The sequence below is a fragment of the Limulus polyphemus genome, unplaced genomic scaffold (assembly GCF_000517525.1).
Source record: "Limulus polyphemus unplaced genomic scaffold, Limulus_polyphemus-2.1.2 Scaffold2365, whole genome shotgun sequence".
In the NCBI taxonomy this organism is placed as follows: Eukaryota; Metazoa; Arthropoda; class Merostomata; order Xiphosura; family Limulidae; genus Limulus; species Limulus polyphemus.
Window position 1 is genome coordinate 81,845 of NW_013667975.1, and position 10,352 is coordinate 92,196.

The window sequence follows — 10,352 nt, forward strand, 5'->3', positions numbered from 1 at the left end:
TTAGGTGTCTATTTACTTGTGACCACTCAGTGTATATCTAATATGAAAGTATCTTCAAAAGTTGAGTACACTAAAACAAGAGGAGTGGCTAAATCTTTCTTCAGTTTGTTGAATGTTTGTCCACAATCAGCAGTTCAACAAAACTTATTTGATTTTTTCACAGTTTTAGGTAAAGGATGAGTTATGTCAGAAAATAGTTTTATAAAATGATGACAGTAAGAGCACAGTCCTAGAAATCCTTTTATGTCATGCATATACTTTGATGTTGGCTCATTCTGAAAAGATTCAATCTTAGATGAGTCTGTAGATGCTCCTCTCTGCTGACTATGTGTCTCAGAAAACTCACCTGTTAATAGAATTAATCACACTTCTTGGGATTCAGCTTAAGATACGCTTTCCTCAACTGATCAAGAACTCACTTAAGCCCACCTCAATCATTACCAAATGTGTCTTTTCATGTATGATTATGTCATTCTACCAGATGAGTACAACATTCTATGGCAGTTCAGAGAGAGAGAGAGATCACACCATCAGTTGTTAAAATATTGCAAGTGCATTACATAATCCAAATGGTAGCACAATAAATTGCAACAATCCATTTATTGCATTAAAAGCTGTTTTACCTCTACTTGCTTCATTGACTTGCATTTGCCAATATCCTACCTTCGTATTCAATGATGAAAAACATTTTTATCCAAATAAAGCATCGAAACCAGAGTCAATCATTGACAGTGATTTGTAATCATTCTTTGTGACATCATTCACCTTCCAGTAGCTCATGCCAAACCTTGTGTATCCATCCTTTTTAAAAATACGAAAGGTAGTGCTCAATGACTAGTACTTGGTTCTATCACTTCTTGTTCCTTCATGGCTTCTATATCTTAGAAAACCTCAGCATGTTTTAGAAGCACAAGTCATGTGGCTAACTGACATATTGAGGCTGCATCTACAGTATCAATGTTGTGAAATATTTTATTTGTTCAGCCTAAGTCATGAGAGCCACTGAAGTAGGTACTTCGATATTCTATGAGCAAGTTATGTAATCTATGGCATTAATCAGCTGTAACCTCTACACAACTCCAGTCATACAGCTCTTGTATGTAGATGGTAAGCTGTCCTTATGTGTGGATACGATATCAGACTTCCTACATCTTCCCTCAAAGGTGACTACTTCTGATGTTCTTTGATAAGGAAGTACTACTTTTAGACCTTCACGTCTTGCAGTGTCCTATCCATACTTGAATTTTATTATTTGCTGTGTTCATGGCCCTTATTACAACATCTTTATTCTTCAGACCCATGAAAGTTTTCCAAACAATAATCCAGCAGGACATGCTTAAGTGTTTTGTTCCAATACATCCCAAACACTAGATAATACAGTTATTCCAGGAAAGTCCTAGTGCTAGTGTTTCACTTCTTGGTGGCACAATGACTCCCCTCTTTGTTGTCACTGGAAGTTCAACTTCTAGTGTAGTAATTGTCACATAGTGAACAGGGATTTCTTGGTTATAGAAAGTGAAGCTATTTGAAGCTAGCCTAACCTTACATCAATGTCTCCACATGAAGTTATTTCACAATATGCACTCCTCCTCCATGTCAATTATCCACACATCATGATGTGTAGAGAAGCTTACCAATGTAATAGTAACTTCAAACTCTTATCTTGCCAGAACTTTATGTCCACTTGTTGTTCAAATCAATCTGTAACAGTTTCTTTTTAGTGACATCTTTTGGAGGAGAGTTTTTATTCCCTGCAAGCTTTTGTCCACAGTTCTTTGCAATATGTCCTTTCAAGTTACACTTGAAACATCTGTTATCTTGTGTCTTGTGGGTTAATTCCTCTATTCTGTGCAAATATTGTCTAACTAATCCTTTCAGTACTTTCAGGGGAAGGGAGTACTTGATTTGATGATTACATAACATTTAGATGTCACCTTAGTTGTTTATCTGCAACTTTCATGGATTAAAGTTCAACTGCCAACTAGAGAGCTTCCTTTAAAGATGTAAACCTATTTTGTTTGAGCCTAATTGGCATATCATCATGTTATGGCATCTATGATTTGGTTGTGTGCCACTGAATCCATCATATTTCACATACAGTATCTAGATAAGATAATTAGGAAGGCCTTTCTAAGTCTTTAATAAGTTTGGTTAAGGATTATTCTTTCCTCCAAACACTGCTTCTGAACTTCATTTGGAAACTGGCATCAAGAAACCATGTGACCACTTCTTCTCAAGAACAGGTGTCAGAGCATTAAAACAAGAATATTTTTGTCATATATCACATGATTAAAACATGAATATTGTATTAAAACACTTACTAAAATACATTTTACAATTATACTGTCTGTTTAAAATGTACAGATTTTTAAAAGGTTTTTCTCATCTTCATATTATGCAACAAAGGTTGCTTTTTTTTAAGTATTTGTGTTGGATAGGAAAGGAGGTGTGCAAAGCATTATAAAAGTCAAAGTTGTTAATACTGTTTGTATATTATGTTGCTAAAAATGAAGTTGATGGAAACTAATAATATTGTACATGTGGAACACTGTTTTTGTTTTTCTTTGCCGCTTAATTTACAGGAAATTGAGTTGTGTGTTTTCTTTTAGGAATGTATGCCTTATTTAATTTATGACTTATTTAAGTAGACTCAACTAATTAGTGCTTCATATATTTTCTTTATTTAAAATGGATTCACAAACAAAAGGGAATTAAGTTTTGAACATTGCTACTACAGCAACCAATGCCTTATTCAAAGACAGGATTGAGTGAGCAGTGCAAGACTTTATTTCAGGAGAAGTTTCAAGTTTCCATTGTCAAGCTTTCTCAAGAACACTTGCCACCAGAAATGATCCACTCTCTCCCTGTCTTCTAAATCATCTTCTGTTTGGTACACTTTCCACTCATCTGTAATGTTAGTTATAACATTCTCTTCAAACATCAATTGTCTAGATAAATTGTCTGTAACAAAACTTTGATCAACTAGTTTCAAAAGGAAGCCTAGTGACCAGGTACTTTGATACTGCAGTGTAGAACAACCATATTCCAATAATTGTTTTGTGTTGGATCCCTATTTTCATTTTGAAAAGCTCCTGTATTGCTTCCTCACAGACAATGTCTTCATCACCTAGCTGGATTTTAATGCCAATATGTAGGTTTTTCAGGTCTTCTTGGTGTTTGTCATTAACAATATCTGCTTTGACAAACCATCTCAGAATAGTGCAAATGAACAATGTCACTTGACAGTTGGAAACTCTTTGAGAAAATTTCCAAACAGAAGAATAACTGACAACAGAAAGAACAATTTGACTTTCATTTTTGGGTCACCTTATTGCTTTCCTTATTCCTTTTAAGTTGACACTCTTTGACATTGTCTTTAATCCCTCTCTAATTTTGACACATTTCCTTATCCCTGACCACTTCTCAATGATGCACCTTAAGGCTGGTACAACGCCCAACCAAAGAACTTGTGTGTGCTTTATACAAACTTCAAATAATTTGTATTTAAAAAATTACTCATACCTGATCAGCGTGAGGTGGCAAGTTACCAACAAAAATATCATACGTAGATCTTCGTTTAGCCATTATAGTCATACAAATTTCAGCTCCAATTCTTCAGTTTTAGTTGTTTTCAATGGTAGTTTTAGACAACTAGTTGAACATCTATGAAGAAATGACAATAATATTATATTTAACATTATATCAATCATAAAGAAATAATTTTTTTGCACTCATTTTAAGATGTGGTTGGACATTTAAAATCTCAAAAAAACATTAACCATTTCAAATGTAACAATGTCTGTTCTTTTTCTATAACTTTTATTGTGAAAAAAAAAAGTACTTCGTAAATAAGAATTAAATTAAATTTTTAAACATCTTTCTCAGACTGGTAAAAACTACAAGAAAACAAGTTGACAAGTGCAATTTATGTAAGCTCAAGCATGCTAATCTGGTACTTTTTTTTGGGTCAACCGCCTTGAATGTAAATTAGAAAAACTGCCTGCTGAGTTAAACACTTTTAATGTTAAAAACACAATCTAAGCATTCTAAGGGGAGACTAACACAAGATTATTTTTTCCTTTTTCTCTATACACATATATGTTTAAGAATAGTTGTATATGAAATGGTGAAAGTGACAAATGATAAATAATTGTTATCCGTTTCATTCTTGCATAGCAAAATCAAAGACAAGCAAAATAATATTTTTATGGAAGGTTTGGAATAAAGAAGAAGTTAAGGGATTTGATTCAGATGTTCAAAACTGTTAGGGTTCAGACAATCTTCCTATGCACTGTCTGCATGGTGCAATGAAAAGGTTAGAGATTCAAACTTGAATATTAGGAATAATATATTTAAGTTCTGTGAGCAAAAACGCAGACTCATGCTTTAACAAAATATTTAAAAAAGATCAGTTACAAACCTGTGCAATAGTTGTCTGATGATGATTTATAGCATTAGTTAGAATTATTTCAAAGTTTTGTTGGATATTTATATGAATTTGAGGGGCTGCATTTAAGCTGGTTAAAAATAAAAAATACAGCATTTTTATTACAATTTTGATCGAGGAATGACTTTGATTGGCTGAATGGCCTTTGTCACCACCTTTTCTTATGTTAAGTAGATATCAAGCTTAAGGTTTTTTGGATTAACACACAATATTCTAGTTGGTAATTATCTTTCATTTTAAATATGTAATTTTTACCAAAAGATAAAACTTAATACATACTTTTCTAAGTTAATTAGATTTACAGGTATTTTTATGATTTATCTATATTTAGAAAATCCTAAACTATTTTTACTATATGCATTTCTTAAAGTTAGGATTTCAACTATGACTTCAAAAATATTGCAATATTTGTCTTTCATACAGATGTTTTTACAAATCAAATGGATGTCCATCATCAATATAATATACACTATCATCAATAATAAAATTAAAAGTACTCACTTAAGACCATGACATTTGATTAGGTGCCAAGCAAAAGATTAGCTACAACAATCAGGTTACTAAGAATTAAGAAAATGACCAGTTAATTGGATGGGAAAAACAAAAAGTTGTTGATAATGGTGTCCAGTCAAACTGCACCCTTGTTAATATTAGAATCCTCCAGGGGTCAGTCTATGGGCCTTTGCTTTTTTTGAATTATATATACATTAATGATATTAATATGAACAAAATTAGAAAATTTGTAAAGTTCCTGATGAAAATTATAAATTTCCTACACTTAAAATGTATTTCCGATAAGTACTTACCCTTTTTTTTTACATAAATAGTTATTCTTATTCAGTGCTGCCCTCTATATGCAAACACATTTTTTATGCATGCCTACAAGCCTTCTATCTTCCCTCCATTGGAATTTACTGATTCCAATGCATCTCTCATACAAATCATCATGCATCAACCCTCCACCAATAAGAGTGTGACATACTCTCATGACACATGTGATTCCCTCTATTCAATTCTACTGAACTATCACTTCGAGTTTTGGCAGAAGATGGAAGCACTGGTTTTCAGTGGGGAGAAAGAGCAAGAAGTGAGAGAGGAGGTAAGCACCTATCAGGAATACATTTTCAGTGTAGGAAAATTATAACTTCTGATATGGTACATTATCTCCACTCACATAAAAAACTAGAATCCCACACTGAATAGGTGGAGGGACCAGTGCGAGGAAAAGAAAGAAGCATCCTTCAAAAGCCCTAGGATGAGACAGTTAGATTCTAAAATCTGATGTGGGGAATCACCCCACTTCTGAACCAGATATACTTTTTGCCCATCTTAGAAAAATGTTGCATATATGAGTGGAAAACAGAGGAGCACATTCAAATGGGAGAGAACCATGGCTGGAAAGTGATCCTAACTATGCAATATTTATGAAACTCAATCCCAGAAATTATAAAAGTGGGTAAAATGAAAAGGATGTGCCCCTGGGTGCAGAGTGGCTAGGGCATGATGGACCATACACAGCAAATCAACTACATCCAAAACCCATGCTGCTGAGAACCAACATCCACAAGGACGTAGGATGAGGATCATACCATTGGTAAATCTACTACAATTCAAAATCCAACCACTGGGTACTGACATCCATATGGAGGTAGGAAAGAGGATCATACCACTGACAAGTCGACTACAATCCAAAACCCAGCCATCTGGCCGGGGTAGGATTTGTTTGTTTGTTTTGAATTTCGTGCAAAACTACACAAGGGCTATCTGTGCTAGCCATCTCTAATTTAGCAGTGTAAGATTAGAGGGAAGGCAGCTAGTCATCACCACCCAAGCTAACTCTTGGGCTACTCTTTTACCAACAAATAGTTTGATTGACTGTCACATTATAATGCCCCCACGGCTGAAAGGGTGACCATGTTTGTGTGACGGGATTCAAACCCGCCACACTCAGATTGTAAGTCGAGCACCCTAACCACCTGGCCATGCCCAGCCGGCAGGGGTAGGAAAGAGGATCATACCATCTTCACCTCAAGTTCATGAAGACAGAGGGAATCTAGATTCCCCCCCCCCCCGACTCATGAACGGGGTACATGTGAATATAATAAATTGATATCAAATCCAGTATCAAAAAGATGTCTATGTAATGTAAACCATCTCCCTCAAAAGTAAAACTGACCAGAACCATCCCACATGCATTAACATCCTCGGAATAAGAAACACTGAGAGATGGTGGTAGGGAAAAACTGTAATGATCTGCAATTACCTCCAACATGACCCATAATACTGATGGAATATAAATGAGAGAGGAATATAGACATCTGTAACACATGTGTGAGGATTTATGTTGATTAGTTCTACTCTGAATCCAAAACCTGGCCACTGGGAATTGACATCCACATGGGGGTAGGATGAGGGATCCCAATCAAACAGGTAAACTGCAATTTTTTTTTTATGTTTCATATTGGAGGGTATTACATCATCTACACCAGCAGAACACCACCACCCTACTCTTAACTGAATGGTTTTATAATCATTTCTATTTTTTGTTTGTATTTCATTAACCAATTCAGGAGGATGCCTCCATGATCCACCACCCCAGCAGCTTGGAACTGGAAAGTGGTAAGGAATCTAAAACTCCACTAGAAGAGAAAGGGGGTAAAACAAGTTGGAGAGTCTGGAGGAACAACAACACCTGAGACAGCGCAATGGGTGACAACAAAACTCTATTTTTAAAAGCAGACCATACCGATTTATTCAATACAAGGCATGGCAGGGACGGATAGCTATCCCTTTCTGCTTTACCCATGTAGTCCATGGGTGGGTATGGTCCGGGACAGGCAAACTTATGAAGCAATTCCATCACAAGGATAAATCTACAAGTGAACTTGTGGAACACGCCATCTCTGCAGTGTGCACTGCGTGGCCATGGAATTATAATATGCAAATCGATATGGCTTGACAGTTAAAGAATACCTGGTGAGGCACCACTTGCTACAGAGCAGGATCCAAGCAATGAGCATTAATAAAAGGGAAAAGGGCCCTTGAAAAGGAAAAATAATAATAACTTACCCAGTCATAGTCTCACTAAATTCTGATATTCTAAAATGGCTACAGGTGGAAGACAATAACCAGAAGAGAAAGAAACCACAATCTGATGCATATTAGTGAGAGACTAACACATCATGGGTAGTCCACATGCCCAATTGAAGAAGTACCTCCAAAGGACGATGAAGATGAAATGCCAATGAAAAGATGAGGTCGTTTTGGGTGAGAAGACACTCGGAACAAAGTACAGGAGAAAGAAGATAATCGAATGAAGAGCCAAACCAAATTGGCAAAGGAGGAAGGACAAAGAACCCGAACAGAGGACGGTTGCCAAAGAAGAACGAGGCGAGAATGGACACCACAGAAGAAAGCTGTGGCAGTAATATAACAGAGAAGAGTAGATACAGGACATAGAAGTCTATCCAGATTGGGACGAGGATAAAGCTGTGAAATGGAAGGAAAGGAAGGCAGTTAAACAGAGGAGTTATCTTCATGAGCCTCCGAAGTATTAGGGAAGAAAAATGATGCAGAGAAAGGAGAAGCTATGTAAAAGGATAAAAAGTACATGAAACATCGATGGAAAAAACAGACCACCAATGTCCACAGGCCAATGGGGGAAGGAAGAAAAACATAAGCAAAGGTGAAACAAGGAGCACTGGGAGAGTGGTTCAAACATAGGCAAAAAGAAGATCCAACATATGAATACAGATAGATGGAGAATGGGTGCCACCCTGGTGATTGAGATAAGCAACCACTGAAGAAAAGTTGGAATGGATAAACACCAGATGATTTCTGGCCAGATGGAGAAAATAAACCAAACACGACCTACAGCGAGAAGCTCCGGGATGTTGATAGTATAAGACCTATCAGCTGCAGATAAAAACCCCGAATATTCCAGTTGATCAATATGCCTCCCATCCCCAAAGTGATGCATCCATGAAATGTGGAAAAAATGGATGAGAAGGAAAAAGCAGGACATCCGCCAACATACATTTCATATTTAACCACCAATGCTGATCAACAACAATGGGAGGAGTAAGGGTAATAAGAACTGACAAAGGATTTATGCAAAATTCCACTGGTGGTGAAAAGCTCACAAAAGAGCCTGCATATGAGCCTGATCTAAGGGGATAAGGGCTATCATGGAAGATCACATCTCCAAAAGTGATAGAATTTCGTGAGCTGTAATTGAAGTGAAAACCCCTTGAACGAAGTCAAAGAGGCGAAGCGTGGGCCCGGCTGAGATGTATGTACGAAAAAAAATACACACCTAATTGGACAAAATATTGGATAGGTCACAGTATGGACTTCTCCAGCTTGATAAACAGCCCATTACATCCACCTCCAGGAGCAGCTGTTAAGGGTAACAGGTGGACTTCTGTTTGGAATGAGCAAACAGTAGTCTGTTGACCAAAGAAAGAGGAAAGTGGAACTGGAAAGCATTTAAGAGACAAACGAATGCTGTGAATGCCTGACAAAACATACAGGGCTGAAACAAGTCTGAAGGGCAGTGCACAAAACAGAAAAACTACCCTGTGGAGAATAAACTGAAGAGAGGGTCATGGGTGACAAAACAGCAGGTGTCATATCATGAAAGACTTGATGGGAGCTCCAACAAGCTGTCGCAAAACTCATTTTATGGGCACTTTCAAGCAATAATGTGATGACACCCATCAAAAAATACAAGCTAAAATAGTATGTCATGTTATATAATCAATTTAATCAAGAAATTTGTGCATGTGCACATTGTGTGTAGGAAACATTATGATGAATTAATTACAATCAATTGCTTTTCTACGCTTACAATAATATACAAATTGCATATTATAAATTTATTTAGGATACACTTCATATATTATCAGCTAATTTTGTCTCTGTCTTCTGAACTACATAATGAGCAATATTTTTCAAGTTAGAGGTGTGGAGGGCAACATTTTTAAGAAATGCATAAAGTCTACAAAATTATTCCGATGTACTTGATTAACCTTTTTATTCTGAATTCAACAAAATAGCATTATCTTACAAGATGCAAAGAGGTTTAAGTGTAATAAAAAAAACTTAAATCAAAATTCTTCCCAATGTGGTATTTACCAGGTTATTTTTTATTTTTTTTACTAAAAGATATTGTGGTTTACCCATCAAAAGTATCTGGAACCCTCTGTTTAAGAGTTACATAACCACAAGACTACATATCAAACAAATACATTTATGCTCTCTATGGTTATTTAAGTTTTGACAATTACACACTATTTGCTTTTGAACTTTGAAGTTTCCATTTTTAAGGAAAAATTAATGAACAAGTCTTTTGAATGATCTTAATAAATGTTGCACTTACACTTACAGTAATTTCTACAAAGTTTGTTTACACATTTCTATCACAATATCAATATTTTACTAAGTAAATTCTTTTATATTTATTTACATTTACAAGATTTTTTTGGTTATTTGCAAAATATCAAACACCACTTTCAAACTTTACAAGATACTGGGCCAGAGTTTTCTTTTTCTGTCAAACACCTTTTAAAACACGATACTCAGTAAGAATTATCCGTTTCTGTACAACTATGCATACATCAAGTTATTTTACACTTTTGCAATAAATTCAAAAATCAAAATATAGCACTGCAATTTATATACAATTACATTTTTTAAGTAAAACTTATGCTTTCAAATTCGATGACGAGGAACCCACTTTGAGACTAATAATGGCTGGAGACGGCTTGAATGGGTAATGAAGAAAAACTTTAATATAAGTTTAACATAACAGCAAACGTACTGATCATTGTTTATGATGATGACAAAACCTTGTCGAAACGTTGTACATTTGCTGTTATGTTAAACTTATATTAAAGTTTTTCTT

At 35.5% G+C, this 10,352-nt stretch overlaps 1 protein-coding gene across 1 annotated transcript in view; it reads right to left on the reverse strand.

Annotated features, from left to right (window-relative positions):
- LOC106466735 (serine/threonine-protein kinase 31-like) overlaps nucleotides 1–10,352 on the reverse strand; it is an 89,363-nt gene that overhangs the window by 78,444 nt on the left and 567 nt on the right. The window contains exon 2 of the mRNA XM_013927038.2: nucleotides 3,523–3,663. Coding sequence (XP_013782492.2) covers nucleotides 3,523–3,594 — 72 coding nt within the window. The 5' untranslated portion in view covers nucleotides 3,595–3,663. The remainder of the gene's footprint in view (nucleotides 1–3,522; nucleotides 3,664–10,352) is intronic.